The sequence below is a fragment of the Numida meleagris genome, chromosome 2 (assembly GCF_002078875.1).
Source record: "Numida meleagris isolate 19003 breed g44 Domestic line chromosome 2, NumMel1.0, whole genome shotgun sequence".
NCBI lineage: Eukaryota > Metazoa > Chordata > Aves > Galliformes > Numididae > Numida > Numida meleagris.
The window spans coordinates 103,181,234-103,197,000 of NC_034410.1; the positions used below are offsets into that span (position 1 = coordinate 103,181,234).

General features: G+C 37.9%; 1 protein-coding gene across 9 annotated transcripts in view; it reads right to left on the reverse strand.

Annotated features, from left to right (window-relative positions):
- CHST9 (carbohydrate sulfotransferase 9) overlaps nt 1–15,767 on the reverse strand; it is an 89,031-nt gene that overhangs the window by 60,707 nt on the left and 12,557 nt on the right. For 2 of the 9 annotated variants that reach the window (XM_021387581.1, XM_021387578.1), the window contains exon 4: nt 15,367–15,501. The exons of 6 other annotated variants lie outside the window; for them this stretch is intronic. In XM_021387581.1, coding sequence (XP_021243256.1) covers nt 15,367–15,436 — 70 coding nt within the window. In that variant the 5' untranslated portion in view covers nt 15,437–15,501. Of the gene's footprint in view, nt 1–2,798; nt 2,993–15,366; nt 15,502–15,767 lie in introns of those variants that run through there. One more of the 9 variants, XM_021387582.1, reaches the window with a different exon arrangement.

The following is a 15,767-nucleotide window of genomic DNA, read 5'->3' on the forward strand; positions in this document are numbered from 1 at the left end:
TGCGCTGTTGGTTTGTTTTGTTTCTTCTGTTTTTTTGTGGGTTTTTTTTTTTGTATGTCAGCCAACCAACTACTAACCTACCAGAAGTTCAATCTCAACATCCAGAGTGCCCTCCAACATTAATTCCTCCCCATAAAATACATAGCCCTATCTATATTTAAAGAAAAAAAAAAAAAAAAAGAGTACTGGAGAACAGACTGGTCAGAACTAGCCAGAGGGAAATAAGACATACATACTTCTGTCTGCCAACCTCTAACACTTACATCACTTGTAATACTTCGTAAGCTAAAGTTTTGTAAGTGTTAAAAGCATGACTGGAACTCCTAATAAAGAATTCACATTTTCCTTCACTAAGCATGACAACATATAGAGCTACACCAACCTGTACTGAAAAAAAACAGGAAATAAAATAAACCACAAACATTTTGTGCTAAATTCATGGAGATCTGGAAAGAAAGGTTCAATTAAATGAAAAGGAACAACAAAAAGCGTTATCCATATACCATCCACTTACAAAAAGATATTCTCTTTCCAGTGCTCCAAGATCTTACTATGTATACTGGCTAAAGGTACAACAAATTGTGTACAAAAAGATAGTATACACACATTGTGCGTATGCACTTTTGCACAGCCACGCTGATACCAAGCGCAAGAGCAGCAAAGCACAGCCCAGCTGCTTCAAACAGCTGATGGAATTCTTCTCTTAGCCAAAATTAGCTGTTGTTTGCCCATTTTAGGACAATTACTTTTCCTTCTGCTTCATATTGTAGACTCAGTAGTAGTGCTAGCACTAAAGTGCTAGACTTTAGAAAAGGTGGGGACTCATTCCATGGGGTCACTCTGTCTGAGAGGTGCAAGGATTACTTGAAGAAAATGCAGAGCTGAAGAATTGCCCTGTTCTAACAGAACTGCAGTTGCAATAAGCATGGTCTTTTTGACTACAGTACTTCGAAAGGGCAACAAAAGAAGGCACATACAAATAGCCGTGCTTTGTATTTTTGATATCTGGTTTTTACCTAGTCTTATTATTGGTACAGCCAGACTCCTTTTTCACTTTAGCTTGTATGGTAAATATTTCTTTTTAAAGTATTTTTGGTAGAAAGCAATATCCTAGTAGTAAAATATTACAACATTTATGTAAAAGCAAGAGCTAGTTTGAGGCTCTTGGGTGCAGATAAGAAAAGCAAAGGAAGTTAGAATGCACTTAAGCAAACTTGCTCTTCTTTATTTATTGATGTCTATTGGTTCTGAATATTTTTCTTCTACTTTAATAATACCTTATTATATATAGCTGCTGGAATGAAAATTATAAAAAAAAAAAAGACAAACTCACCAATCTGCCTGAGGGATTGAAAGAGGAATGGGAGAATGAAAAGAAAGAGTGAATCTGTCAAACACAGATAAGATTATGGGTGATACTTTGGATACTGCATGAAGAATTTAGGAGCTTTGTCTTGAGAAGGTATATTCTTGGTAATAAGAAACAATGTAAATTTTTCACTATCTTTGCTCTGTTCTTTGTCCCTTTAGAACAATCCTTCATCCAGGTTATCAGTTTATATCTTATGTATGCAAAAGACACAAACAAGCTCATACATTTTTCTATATTAGGCTTAAAAATCAAAAATAAATTCACTTTACTTTTGAGGAACAACAAAGGTAATCGAGCAGGACAAAAGCTTTTTATATGCATAAGTACTCATACACGATTAGGACTTAAGCACTTTGAATCAGGTCGATTAATATTAGACCACTCTCCCAAAAACACTAGTCTTTTAGAGGGATCTGATACTGGAATACAAAACTATATAACCTTTGTATATGTTTCCAGTTTAAATGGTTAGGGAAACAATCAATTGTATTTTTCTCCCTTTGATGCTCAAATGCATGAATACTCCAGTTATAAACAAGAGCCTTAAAGACACTGAGCTATTATTTCTTGAAAGTCTGAGAATCTATTAGACAAGTTTATTCTGCTTAATAATTGAGCAGTGCAAAGTAAGTTTGCTTACGTTTTTAAATTTGGTTTTATTGAGTTAAATGTGCAAGGACATACTGAGACAGGAAATTTGAGATGGTGAAAAGAATTGGCTTCTAAATGCAGTAAACTAAATATTCATGCTGACACACCAGTGACTGACAGTTCTTAAGCTAGAATAAATAAGAAAAGGACAAAACAAGTCACATTTTTATGCACAACCTATCAGCTTTCAACCCAAGCTACTGCACAGTGGACATTATCACTTATGAGAAGTCATTTTATCTGACTAGACATTCTGATAAGATAAACAAATTGCTTGTAAGAACCTTGTAAACAGCAAAAGCAAAGCATAGTTTAAGCCTTGAGGAACAGAAAAACCGTATCCAGGAGTTCATTCAAAATAACTTCAAAAATATGGAGCCACCCAGAAAAAATAGAATAAAGAGAATTTCATCTGTCTGTGAGGAAAGCTATCCCTTTGTAAGGAAGTGTTGTGAAGAACACCAAACAAAGAAGCCTCCACTCAGGACATACCTAAGAAGGTATGTCTCTGGTAGTACAGGATTCAAATACCATAGGAACCCCATAAAGTAGGAACTGGTATTAACTCCAAGTGTGTAGACAGGGAATTGGGGCATAAAAGTTCTATTTTTTGAAGGTTTTGTAAGAGATCTAGAGTAAGGTCAGACAGAATGCGTTATCATCCACTTCATCAAGGACCTTGGTTAAGAAGTCACCTTCTCTCCCACACGAAGGGGAGGCAAAAATAGTATGATGTCGTAAATCTCTCAATTTGCTGTTTACAAGGTAAACTCACCCCATCGGAGGAAAGTCACATGCCTTCATAAAACACGAAGTTTCCTGAGCATATAATAGCTGAAAGAGAATGAGGCAATATATATATCCCTCCCCACAGCATTTTGCGTTGCAATCTTAATTTGCATTATTTTTCCTCACTGTTCAGAGAAGAGCATTTATATTTTGTTGCTCAGTACTTGAGCTGGCATCTGAAAATGGTCTTAAAAAAAAAACAACATTAACTACAGCCCATACAAAGAGTTAAGTAAGCTGAGTAACCATGGAGGAACCTGGCAAACCTTTGCAGTTCAATATAACCTAGCAACATGAAACCTTCCTTCTATTCTTGGATAGATTTCCTTTGCACACCCTCTTTAAAATGTTTACATAGCACGCAAACCATAGTACCTCTGGGGGGTATTCACAAGGCTAATTTTAGGCAGAGGAAAACAGCCTCTTTCCAGACTCTCTCTCAAGCCATTGGAAAGTCAGCAGCTCCAAATTAGATGTTCAGAAGAGGATAATTAAGCTGGATTTGTCATTGCAACCAGCAATCCAACAGAAGAAAAAAGTGAAACACTTATTTTGAAACTTTAAGACAACTGCCTGCTCTCAACTCATTTTCAGCCTCACCCAGACAGATGTTCTTGGTACTCCCAGTTTGTGCATACTAACTCTGGCCCAGCACTTCACTAGCACTTCACGGCAGAATCTCCAGAGACCTGAAATTATCCTGTACGGCAAAAGGAAGTGTGCCCCTTGCCCTCAACCACAGTGGTCAATAAGACAGCTCCAGACTATAAGAACTACAAGAAATCTCCCTTTTCATTTTTTACCTTCAGGCTTGTAAGAGTCACAGAACATATCAGAGCAGGTGTAGGAGAACAGCACCATCCATTACAGGACTACACCCAAAGGCCTTGACTGCGTCTTAGTGACAACAGCCATGTCATGTCCTGAGCATCTGTTACAATGCTTTATTGCTCACATCCAAAATACCTCAAACTTTTCTGACCACAAATGAGCTATGAAAGTGGTCTTATTTGCTTGAAGCATGAAAAGCATAACACTGAAGTAAGCTGACGTTACCCTCATTTCCATAAACCACTGTAACTACTGACTGACATTTTGCAATTTAAGGGAGAGAGGAGTCAAATTTATACTGGCATTTCTACTGTCGGGCAAAAAAAGTACTAAGCATACAAAGAACTGCAGTCCCATCTACTGCTTGTCACTGTATCAATGAAGAGCAAGTTGCACATGTCACTTTTTCTTATCCATCTGCATTACACATGAGTGTTTTCTGAAAAGCTATTTTATATTCAATGGTGAGCCATTATTGTTTCACTATGAACCCACTAGATAGTTTCTACCAGCTGGTCTATTATGTTAGAAATGATCCACAAAACAACTGCCCATGCTATGAGAAATGTTATGTTATTGTATATATATACAAGCATGCACATACTTTTTTAACATATATAAATATATATGTATTTATATATGTATATACATATACAGAGAGATATTTACACTAAACAAAGTGCTTGAGCTCCTTCAGGAAGACATTCAGGAATCACATACACTCTCTTGCATCTCTCAATCAGTTACTAAAAATAGACTTCAAGGACTTCTTCCAAAAGAAAATTAATTCTCAAAGTAGGATATATTTTGTTACAAGTAAAAGACTTCAAAACAAAACTACATGAACGAGAAGAGCTTTTATATTACTTTCTACAAGCTTCAGAATACTTGATCAGCTTTGCTGATTATTTTATCAGCAACCGAACGTCCCCTTTTTCTTAATTCAGTTCCTGAAAGTAAGAAAAAATACTTCAGTCCCCATCTTACAGTTCAAACAACATGCACAGTATAGTTTCTATCAGAAAATGCAACTTTGTAGAATTCAAATTAAAAACAAAAGAAAAAATAAGTTTAAGTATTGACAAAAGGAATTTGTAATATCAGAGTTTCCAACTTATGCCTCAATAAGCAGTGAATAAAATCTACTCACAGAATTCTGAGGCTTCTTCATCTTAAATGAAAACTTAATAGATTGCTGTTGCAAGGACCCCTTACAAGAAATAGTATGTTAGAGGACAGACTGCAAAATATTTGCTAACAGTCTCTGAAATAGTTAATCAAACAAAGTACATTTGTCAAATAAGCTACATGATACATTATCATTTGCTTTCTCACCCTTAAACTCAAATGATAAAGATCTCCCATATATCAACATAGGTTTCAAGGATCTTTGTTACAGCAAGCAAAAACCTCAAGTATCCTTTTGAAGGAAGCACACTGCCATTTTCTTCATGTTTAACAGGACTTCAAGTTCAGCTACACATCACATCTCGCTCTCAACCAAAAGGTTTCATAAAAAGGTAAACTTGGACTAAAAAAATTCAAGTTTTTATTTGTATTGCATTTTTCCTTGAAGAGGAGAATTAACCTTATTTATTTATATTTAGTTCCTACTTTGATAAAATGGTCTTTTCCAGCAAAAAAATCCTGATGAACAGGAAACCTGTACCTTAATATATTAAGTATTCTTTGGGAATGCAAAGAAAAACATACGCTTAAAAATTCTGAAAGTAGTATGTAAGTGTTTATACTTTGGGGAAAACAATAATCAGAAAAGTGAAAATATCTATGAAAATAAGTCACTTGCATCTTTAGCATAATGTCTTTGAGGCTTTCCCTGCCCTACACAGGCTTGTGTTTTTCTGTCTCTAAGTCCATGGTTACCAGTGGTTTGCTGCATTGCTTCAGATTATTAAAGCTACTTCCTTCAGTTCACACACCTTCACCTCTCAAAATCTCATTCAACACTGACCATTTGACACTACTGTCATTTTCCTTGTTTGTTGCTGGATAAGACAGGAAAATTCAGTTTTCAGTTGCTAATGTTTAGGCAGCAGTTTCATTCTACAAACATTTTAGCTATTGTCAGACGCTCAGTTTATCCAAGACGAAGAAGTAGGTTGCCATACCTATACCCACTAATGACAGACAGCTCTTCAGAGATGAAATGGCAGCAGGTCATTTCCTTGAAGCAGTGGAAACTGTAGTGGCAGGAGGTTCACAAACATTGTTTAATCATTATTCTATTCCCAAAGATGTTGCAGCTGATTGATACACTAAAATTTCATTCCAGATGATAAATAAAAAAAGCTGTGCTACTACCAAGCCCAGTAAATGTTTTGTGTAATTTAGACTGTCAGCTTCATTTCTAATCACTGTACGAGTAACATTAAACAGATGAGGCATTCAGAACACTTGGTGTTTAATATTTAAAAAAAATCCTCACATATTTCTCTCCCTCTCACACATTAAATATGCATAGTTCATCAAAATCATGGAAAAAATCCATCTAATCAAAAACTAATCATTATTTCAGTCCTGTTACTGATCCCATTGGCAGAGAAACATTATTCTGTACTCATATTTTAAAAATGTTAATCATCTTCCTATGGAAGAAGTGCTTAACACTCAGCCTTCAGCCCCCTCCCTGCCCAAACGTCTATCAGATCTGACCTTTTCTTCTATAAATCTCTTTTGCAGTTTATTTGCACTGGTGGGAACTCAATTCCAGAACAGCTGTAGGAACAGCATTCTGTACATTACTATTAATTCCTTGATAGGTACAAATCCATCACAAAACAGCTAATCATTCCTGACCTACTGCTTTTACTAGAAAAAAAAAGCATAAAAAAGTAATAAGGAAGTAAAAAAGTAATTGTGATTCTCTGCTGAGTCAGTCACCCTTGTGTAACTTTAACATTTTTAGGTTGGTAAACCACGTTCATAATGAGACAGAAGGCAGAAGATCTGTTAGCAATCCAATGATGTCATGCTTTGGTGAATACTTCTATAGGATTACACAGCATCAAATAAGAAGCACTATGAAAAATCTCCAAGATGCTCAAGCTGGGCCCTCCTCAGCACAGGAATCACAGGGGAAAGGCATCAGTCAAGATAGCACTGCACAAATTCATGGAAGAAGGAATAATCCAGGGCTACTTAACACATCTCCAGTTTGGGAAGCCTCCAGTTAAATCACAAAGGGCAAAGAAAATTATGGATTACCATTATAAAACTTGCCTTATGTATACAGACTACTGTAGACACTGAAGCAGGCACTATACATTAAGTTAGAAAGTACCTTAAAGGCTTCACCTAGTTTAGTTTTTTTTCCCCGTATTTGCCAAGTAAAAGTGGTTTCATCAAAACACTAGTCAAGGTACTTGAAGCCAAAAGTGACAAAGATTCCCCAATAAAAAGACTACTTATGAACCCCTTGATTACACTGTCCTATTCTAAAAACAAAACTTACAAGTCTTTTTTGCTCATCTTTGACCTGTCTAGTTTGTCATTATTTCCCAAGGGCTGAGTTACACACTGCCACATCTATTTCACCTTTTCAGGCCCTGCTACCCCTCTCTTCCACCATTCCTTTATTTCCTCAGATCACAGTACCATTACAAGGCAGTGCTTCACACAGAAATCCATACTGCTAGTTTTTATTAGATGCCTTGATGTCAGATTAGATCTCCTTCCCCCACAAAAAATATTCTATTTGTAGCTAGAAAGCATTCAGATAGTGCAGATTCAAATGAACATTTCTGCTTAGATAATTTAGCATTATATGATATACAAATATGTTTATTTGCTCTGTTTTATTGTTATTTAAGAACAAAATGTGACTATCTGTAGCAATATAAATACCCCAAAACATTGATTCCATCTCATGAACACTTGTTGCACAACTGTACTATCATATCCAATGAAATAAAGGCCAAAGAAAAAGACTATTTAGAAAGCAAGTTGGGGACTTTGAAGGAGCATACGCTAAAGCACTTGTAATTGGTCAAACTTCTACACTGCTTCCACTAAAAAATCCTTTGTTAACGTTTCTGATTATTTGTACGATCAATATAAGCATCACCATTCTCTGAAGCACAGAGTGATCTTAACATGAAAAAAAAATATTAATTCTCACCATGAAAAAATGATACTCCTACACATTCACCGTTATATATCATCATAAACCATGCCTGCATTGGTTTCTTCCAGGTATTTGCTAGGCAGGAAAAACCTGGAAGAAAACTACAATATCACAAGTTTTCTCAAGGCAAAAAAAACACAGTTTTAGTCAGGTTAGTCATGATGCATGACTAATATCAATTCTGCATTTCCCACCCTTCAGAATGGCTACCTGTGCAATGACAGCCTTCAGTCACTGAAATATGATTTAATAATAGAGAAATTAATAATAACAGATGTGTCAGAAAAAACATAATCAAGGCCAAAGATATTTTACTGATAGGAATTGCCAAGAAATAGTCAGACCAAAGTAATATATAGTCATGAAAAACACGAACATGTACAACTGTTTTACACAATGTAATTGCATAAAACAAGTTTAGTGAATGTCTCATGATAGTAGTCATAAGAGAAGTTAGAATAAAGCAGTTAGTATCTGGCTTGCCCTCATTTCCAATCATTGAAGAGTAAGAAACCATTCATATTTCTCTGCCGTTTTTGAAATCTCTCATTTTTCGTATTGTTTACCATGGACAGTAAAAATAATAAAACATATTAATATGACATATTTGCTAGTAAATAACTTATTATTGAACAAGATGAACAAGTCTTTTTGATTTTTTTCTATGGAACTTCGGTCCTTATAGGTTTTTATTATTCTTTCTTTGGATACTGAATGACAGCAAAAGACGTTAAGTCAATGATCATCTTTGAAAGAAAAGGTGAAGGGGAGGGATGTTCCTGCATTATCAGCTCTGGAGATAGATATTCTGAAAGTCCTCCTACCCAGAGGAAATATCTAGTCTTTGGGAAGAAAAGTGCTGAAAAGATAGCAAAAGTTTTAAAATAAACATGATTGCCCCAGTAGTTAATAGGAACGCTGTATGTGGATACTAGCCTACAGGTATTACCCCATTTAAATATCAAGATAAACCTCTAGCAATCAAGAAAGGCAAATATTTGCCGTGTGACTATTATAGGATAGTTTTTTCTTAAACTGACTCCCAACTGTGACATAAACAAAGTTTTATTTACAGCATATTAATGCTAGCCACACAGTATGTGGCATTCGATAGCTGGAGAGACAAGGCTGACTTGACTTGCCTGGAGTACCTTGAACCAACCCATCAGTCACAGCATCTGGCAGCTTTATCTGTGCTATATTTATATGTACATCAGTCCTAAACCTGATGCCAATGGAGTTTCATTATCCTGCATGATCAATCATAACTCAAGAGGTAACACACCTCAGCTATTTGCAGATTAATTCTACCAGAAAGGAATTTCTGCTCAAAGGTTAAATAAATCATGAAGTATTTATATTCCACTGCAACTACTTAAGCCTACATAAGCTCAGTCTCATCTGCCTGTTCATCTTCAAAACAGACACACTGAAGTGCAAAATTAGAAGAGAAAAGTAGGGCGAAATTAATTTTGCCATCTGCAAGAGCAATGCAAATAAAAACTCAAGATGTACAAGATTACTGTCCATATCATTTTTACATTTCACATACACTTTGCGCCATCCCTTCCACTTCTGCAGTGACATTAACATGAAAGTCAGGGGCAAGAACAGGGTTTGAGAGGTATCATCTCATTCTCAAAACGACATGAGATCAAATAGAAAAAAGGAAACAACATAAACATTCTTGAAACAAAATATAAACCAAATGTTTTTGTACTTCACTGGGTATCACTTAATCTGGGGCCAGTCAGCCAACTCTCGCTCCAATGAATTTGCTCCTACAAGTAATTTCTTCAGTGATTATGAATAGAGTCCTATCAAACAGGCTTTTATTATTGCATCAGTTATTCAGCAATTCCCACAGGAACAATTAAAAAAAAAGCATGGAATTAAATTCTAGTCTCTCCACCAACCTGCCTGCCTTCTCCAACTCCTCCTCCCCATCACAGAACATGACACAATTGTTTCTTCCCCAGCACCAGTATTTTACATATTCAATGATTTCTTTAAGGACTGCTAGCAGGAAGAAAAGGTTAGACATCTTAAGGATCTTACACTTCTAAGGAAAGTTCAGTTTTTAAGGAAAACTACTTTCTGTTGCTTTTGTTAATAACTGTTCTGCAGAGCTACTCGAGTGTGTCTAAATGGCTTATAAATCAATCAGAAGTTCATGGGGAGTCTCAGTACTTTGGCCTTACATCAAGAACAGAGAAGCAGTGCTTTCTGGTAAATGCATCATAATTCTTTACCACAATTACAGAATTATCTTTAAAAAATGACATTTAATGAATTACGTGCAGAATATGGTTGAACTAACAGGCTGCATTTTTACAAACAACTCAAGCGTCATGACTAATGTCAACAGGTTGTAAACTACTAGCTATCAGTAGTGGACAAGGCATACTGTCCATTAGTGAGTCTTCTAAGAACAAGGAAGAGCCAGAAACAAAGAAAAACAAAAATAAAACGAACGCATCAACGTGTATTTTCTTCAAGTACCTTGCCATGCTTCATTTGAGAAGTGCACTGTAGTTCTTTAATACACTGCAGTGTGTCTCCTGAATATAACATTATTGCAACACAGACTCGTCTGTACTGTTTGTCACTAAGCGTGTATTTTTTTTCCCCAGGAAAAATAAAATCATTTTGCTTAGATTAGTGTAGCAAGAAGAGTGAAATTCTACTGATTTCACTTTAATAAGGTTTCTTTTTCAGATGCTACCATTTGAGGCTCTAGGATATTGGCTGTGGGAGCTTTTACTTCCTTCCACCAAACAGCCAACCTTTAACTAAGAGCTCCAGCTTTTCCTACTCCACTGTTGTCCTCAAAGCCATCCAGAAGGCAAGTAGCCTTTCCCCAGTCAGTCTGCACCACCACCAGTTCCATGGCACTCCGCTGACTGTGTGTGTCCCTCAAGAATACAGAGGTGATGTTGTGCCCCTTCCTGCAGAGCAGCTGACCCTCCCACACTGCTTGCATTACACACACAACTCTATTTTCTGCCTTCCTGAAAGGCTGTCAAGAGAAGCTGGCTTCCCACATGGTTGAGGATAGTGGGAATCACACCATGGCTCACAGCTGCACAGGGAAAACACCACTCACGCCGCAGCAAGCAGGTCCCTTAGCAGGAGACGCAAGGTCTCCACGCTATCCTAAAGTGATACCCCTGTTTGCATTAAGGCTGCCAGCAGAGACAGAAGTGTGTCTGAGAATGGTCAGCGTGGGAGTAGGAATGATAGAAAAATTGAGGTTTTGGCAACAAAGCATTCAGGAATAATTGTGTTTCTTCCTCTGATCTGTCTGCTCCTCTTCAAGATTTAAGCAAGAATATCAAATACAACCAAAAGTCAGAAGATAAAACTGCCTTTGTACACAGTATTTACTATGTTTACTATTTCTTATTAAATGCATTTTCTTTCCCTAACCAAAGTATTTCATGGATCAATGGTGACACACCAGGCACTGATATTTCCCTTTTTCTACTTAATACAGATGAATGCTTCCAGCTGCAGCTAACATAGCTCGTGCACCAGATCTCCCCAGTTGATCATCATCAAAAGCAAGAGCTCCCAAACCCTCTTTTTCATTGCAAATTTACTGAGAGGTGATAAGCACATACCCAGGGCACAAAACTGCATGACTCCAGATAATCCCAGTTCATTTGAGCTGTTCCAAAGTACACGCTGAGAAACTAAACTGAGATTGTACCTCATGCGTAGTAGAAAATCCTCAACTGCTTATTCATCTATGCCCTTACACACATATAGCTGGAAGAGTTATTTTATTGCTAGATACTAATTGGTACTGAAATGACCTGGTCCATTCCAACCACATTAAGTATGAAATCAATTAACACCTCCTCTTTTTCACCTGGCATTTTCTCATAGTAAAATTTAATATTGATTCCAATTATTGTTAACCTCAGGCTGCTATCTTTAGTTACATTTCTGTGTGTTTCTCAGTGTCCATGACATGCAGAAGCAGCCCCTGAGGTGCAAGTCAAATTTTGTGGCTATTAGGCCAACATCCATTACATTCTAAGGCAATGAAAGTCTTTGCCAAGAGAGAAATATTTCCCCTTGCTATCTCCGTTTCTCAGGAAGAAACTCAATTTTCCTAAACCCACGGATTCCTTGGACACATACACATAAAAACTGAAGCAACAGGTAAGGCATCAGAAACCACATGCAGAAAGCCAAAGTATTCTAATTATGTTATCTAGCACCCAAAGGAAAGACAAAATTGCTAACAAAAACCTCAGAATCATCTTTGAGGGCCAAGCCCCATTGCACTACTATGAGGTATCAAAGAACAACTGGGTAATGAGAAGTAAACAAATCACAGTATTCACAGTGAGATAAAGCACCAGACTTGTTGTGCCAGACTGATGTTTGACTACTCAGGTTAGAGAGGAAAGCGCAAACAGATAGAACAGTTGTCTTTGTCCTACTAAAGCAAGTTTGAAAGCAAATAAAGAACACTGATGCAACATTTAATTCCAGAATTAAGAAAAGTCTGGAGATCCTTCTGAATTTTTCTTAAGCCACCACTTATGTTCAGCTGGCCTTCCGGAATTCACAAGAATCAACCTTTCTGGTTCACCCATAGCTTCTGTGGGCAATATGGGCACAGAGTGACAATGCTTGGCTAAAACAAGAAAGGTAAGGGTTGAGATTTTCCTGGAGGGAAGAACTACATCTTGTGTGCCATTAGATGAAATACTATCAACAGATAAGGCACAGAGTCATACCTATCCATACAGGCAAGTGCATTTTTAACAGCCTGAAGGACAGCAAGTTTTTTTGGTTCTCTTTTTCTCCCTCCCCCATCACTCCCCCATCTGTTCAGTACAATTACTCCCTCAGCACAATTTACTACCATATCCCACCATGCCATTTCAGGAGATTCTCAACTACCTGAGATTAAAAAAATTAAAAATAATAATAATATAAAGCAACAAAGTAAATTTAAGTCATCCATCTATCTTTTTCCCCTATCAGTTTGGAAAAGACTAGCTTTGACCAACTGCACTGGCTTTTTTTTTTTTTTTTGCTTCAAAGTATTACAGAGCTTTAAACAGGAAATAATTATTAAATCGATGTGGAGCTTTGAATCTTCCTCGCTTAGCATCCCTATCCCTATGCTAACTTCTACCATCCTTCAGAAGTGTTGATAACTGTCATGTCACTGTCCCTTACAGATGTAGGCTCATAGGAATCTGGAGGATTAAGAGACAACTGTGCCTGCCAGAGGTGTGAATTTCACTGTGAATTTCAGCCAGCATTATGCTATGGAAAGCTGCATGGTCAATATCAACACAAAATCATCTGAAATAACAAAGCAGTGAGAGACAAATTCTATTTACTTCCAGGTATCACACAGGTTTGCTAGACGTCAGTGACACTCTTGGACTTTGTTCTCATGGAGAAGTATGGTAAAGAACAATCATTTTTAGTTGATGTGAGTTGCACTGGAAGGAGTAAGAGTTCTTAAAGACCAACTGAAACAGATAATATTTTCCAAACTGAAAAATACTATTGCCACTTGCTGCTAGCTAAGGCTTTCCAGGAAGGTTGCTACTGCACATCTTCACTAAATCAGTATCAAACCAGTCAAAATCCAAACTAAATGATGTGCCTGATATATTTCACCCTTAACTAGCTGAAAAGTGCCTGAGAATAACGTCATCTTTATGTAGATTAACACCTTTAATACAGCAGTCCTTAATGAATATTTCCAGTTTTAGAAATAGAGCCTTTAAACTGATTTGCTCTCTGACACTGATTTTCTACTCAAAAGAATGAACTTCAGAGTTTTGTTTTGGAGTTGGTTTTATTTCTAGGCTTATCATACTATCAGAGTCATAGAATAGTTTGAGTTGGAAGGGACCAAGGATCATCAGGTTCCTACTCCCTCTGCCGTAGGCAGGGTTTCCAACTACTAGATTGAGTACTAGATTGGGTTGCCTTAGGGCCCCATCCAACCTGGTCTTGAACACCTCCAGGGATGAGGCATCCGCAACCTCTCTGGGCAGCCTGTTCCAGCACCTCACCACCCTCTCAGTGAAAAACTTCCCCCAGTATCTAATCTAAACCTCCCCTGCTTCAGTTTAAAAGCATTTCCCCTTGATGTATTATTATCTACCCATGTAAAAAAGTTGTCATGTTTATTAACTCCCTTTAAATATAGAAAGGCCAGAATGAGGTCTCCCTGCACCCTTTTCTTCTCCAGGCTGGACAAGCCCATCTGCTTCAGCCTATCTTTATAGGAGAGGTGCCCCAGACCCTCTGATTTTCTTCATGACCCTCCTCTGGACCATCTCCAAAAGCTCAACATCTTTCCTGTGTTGGGGGCCCCAGACCCAGATGCAGTACTCCAGATGGGGCCTCACGAGAGCAGAGCAGAGATGGACAACCCCCTCCCTCACCCTGCCAGCCATCCTTCTTCTGATGGAGCCCAGGATACCGTTGGCCTTTTGGCCTGCAAGTGCACACTGCTGGCTCAAGTTTTTTTTTTTTTTTTTTTAAATTAATCTACCAGGACCCCTAAGTCCTTGTCAGCAGGGCTACTCTCAAAGAGTTTTTCTCCCAGTCTGTATACGTGTCTGGGATTACTATGACCCAAGCGCAAAAATCTTGCCCTTTGCTTTGCTGAATCTCATTAGGATCACAAGGGCCCACCTTTCAAGTTTATCAAGGTCCCTCTGGATGGCATCCCTTCCTTCTGCTGTATCAACTGCACTGCTCAGTTTGGTGACATCAGCAAACTTGCTGAAGGTACGCTCAATCCCTTCATCCATGTTTCAGATAAAGATGTTAGAGTACTGGTCCCAAGACAGACCCCTGGGGGACACCACTTGTCACCAGCCTCCACTTGGACATACAGACATTGACCATAACCCTCTGGCTGTGACATTCCAATCAATTCCTTATCCACTACACAGTCTATTCTTCAAATCCATCTCTCTCCAAATTAGAAATGAGGATGTGGTGGGGGACCACATCAAAGGCTTTTCAGAAGTCCAGGTAGATAACACCAGTTGCCTTCCTTTCGTCCACTGATAATATCACTCCATCACAGAAGGCCACGAGATTCGTCAGGCACAGCCTTCCCTTGGTGAAGCCATGCTGGCTGTCTTGGAACACCCATTCATCTATCATGTGCCTTAACATGTCTTCCAGGAGGATCTATTCCATGGCCTTCCCAGGCACAGAGGTGAGGCTCACCAGCTTGTAGTTCCCCAGGTCCTCCTTCCCCCTTTCTCTTGATGAACTTCAAGAACAATAAAATCATTCACCAAGCAGCATTTACTGATCCTAATCAATCATCTTTCTTTTATGCTTCAAACCAGTAATGGGGAAATACAATATACAGAGAAGTCAGTATATTCTAGTAAGAAGGGTAAATACTGAACAGACTCAGACTCACTGACCGTTAAGCTCTGTAAACAAGGAAGATTTGCTTTGTCATACTGGTGGCATTCCAACTGTTAGCATATCTCATGTAAACTGCCCATGGCATTGACAACAAATATTTCAAAGGTACTAAACCAACTAGATTATTCATAATTAATACCTGTTATTGAGCAGGGTCCTTTTTCATTTCCAGTCAGACTCTCCAGCAAAACTGATTCTTCTGTAAACATTTGCCTCTGTAATTCATTACGTATGAACTATCTTTTAAGCCACAATCTTGTTCCATTTCAGTAAGCTTTAAATAAAAAGATAAAAAAATCACCCACACAGAGACTAAACAGTACCATGCATTGCACACACTCACACACACTCATCTGCTACTTAGAGTGTCAAGACAAGGAAGAAGTTCTTCCACAGACTCCAAGTATCTCACCAAGTTACCAAATGACCCAAGAGATCCCCTTGGACTATCAAGGCTATGAAAAAAAGCAAGAAAAAAAGCCCACCTTCATGCTGAGTTACACAGATACAGTCTGGATAGCTACCAAGAGCGGACTGAAC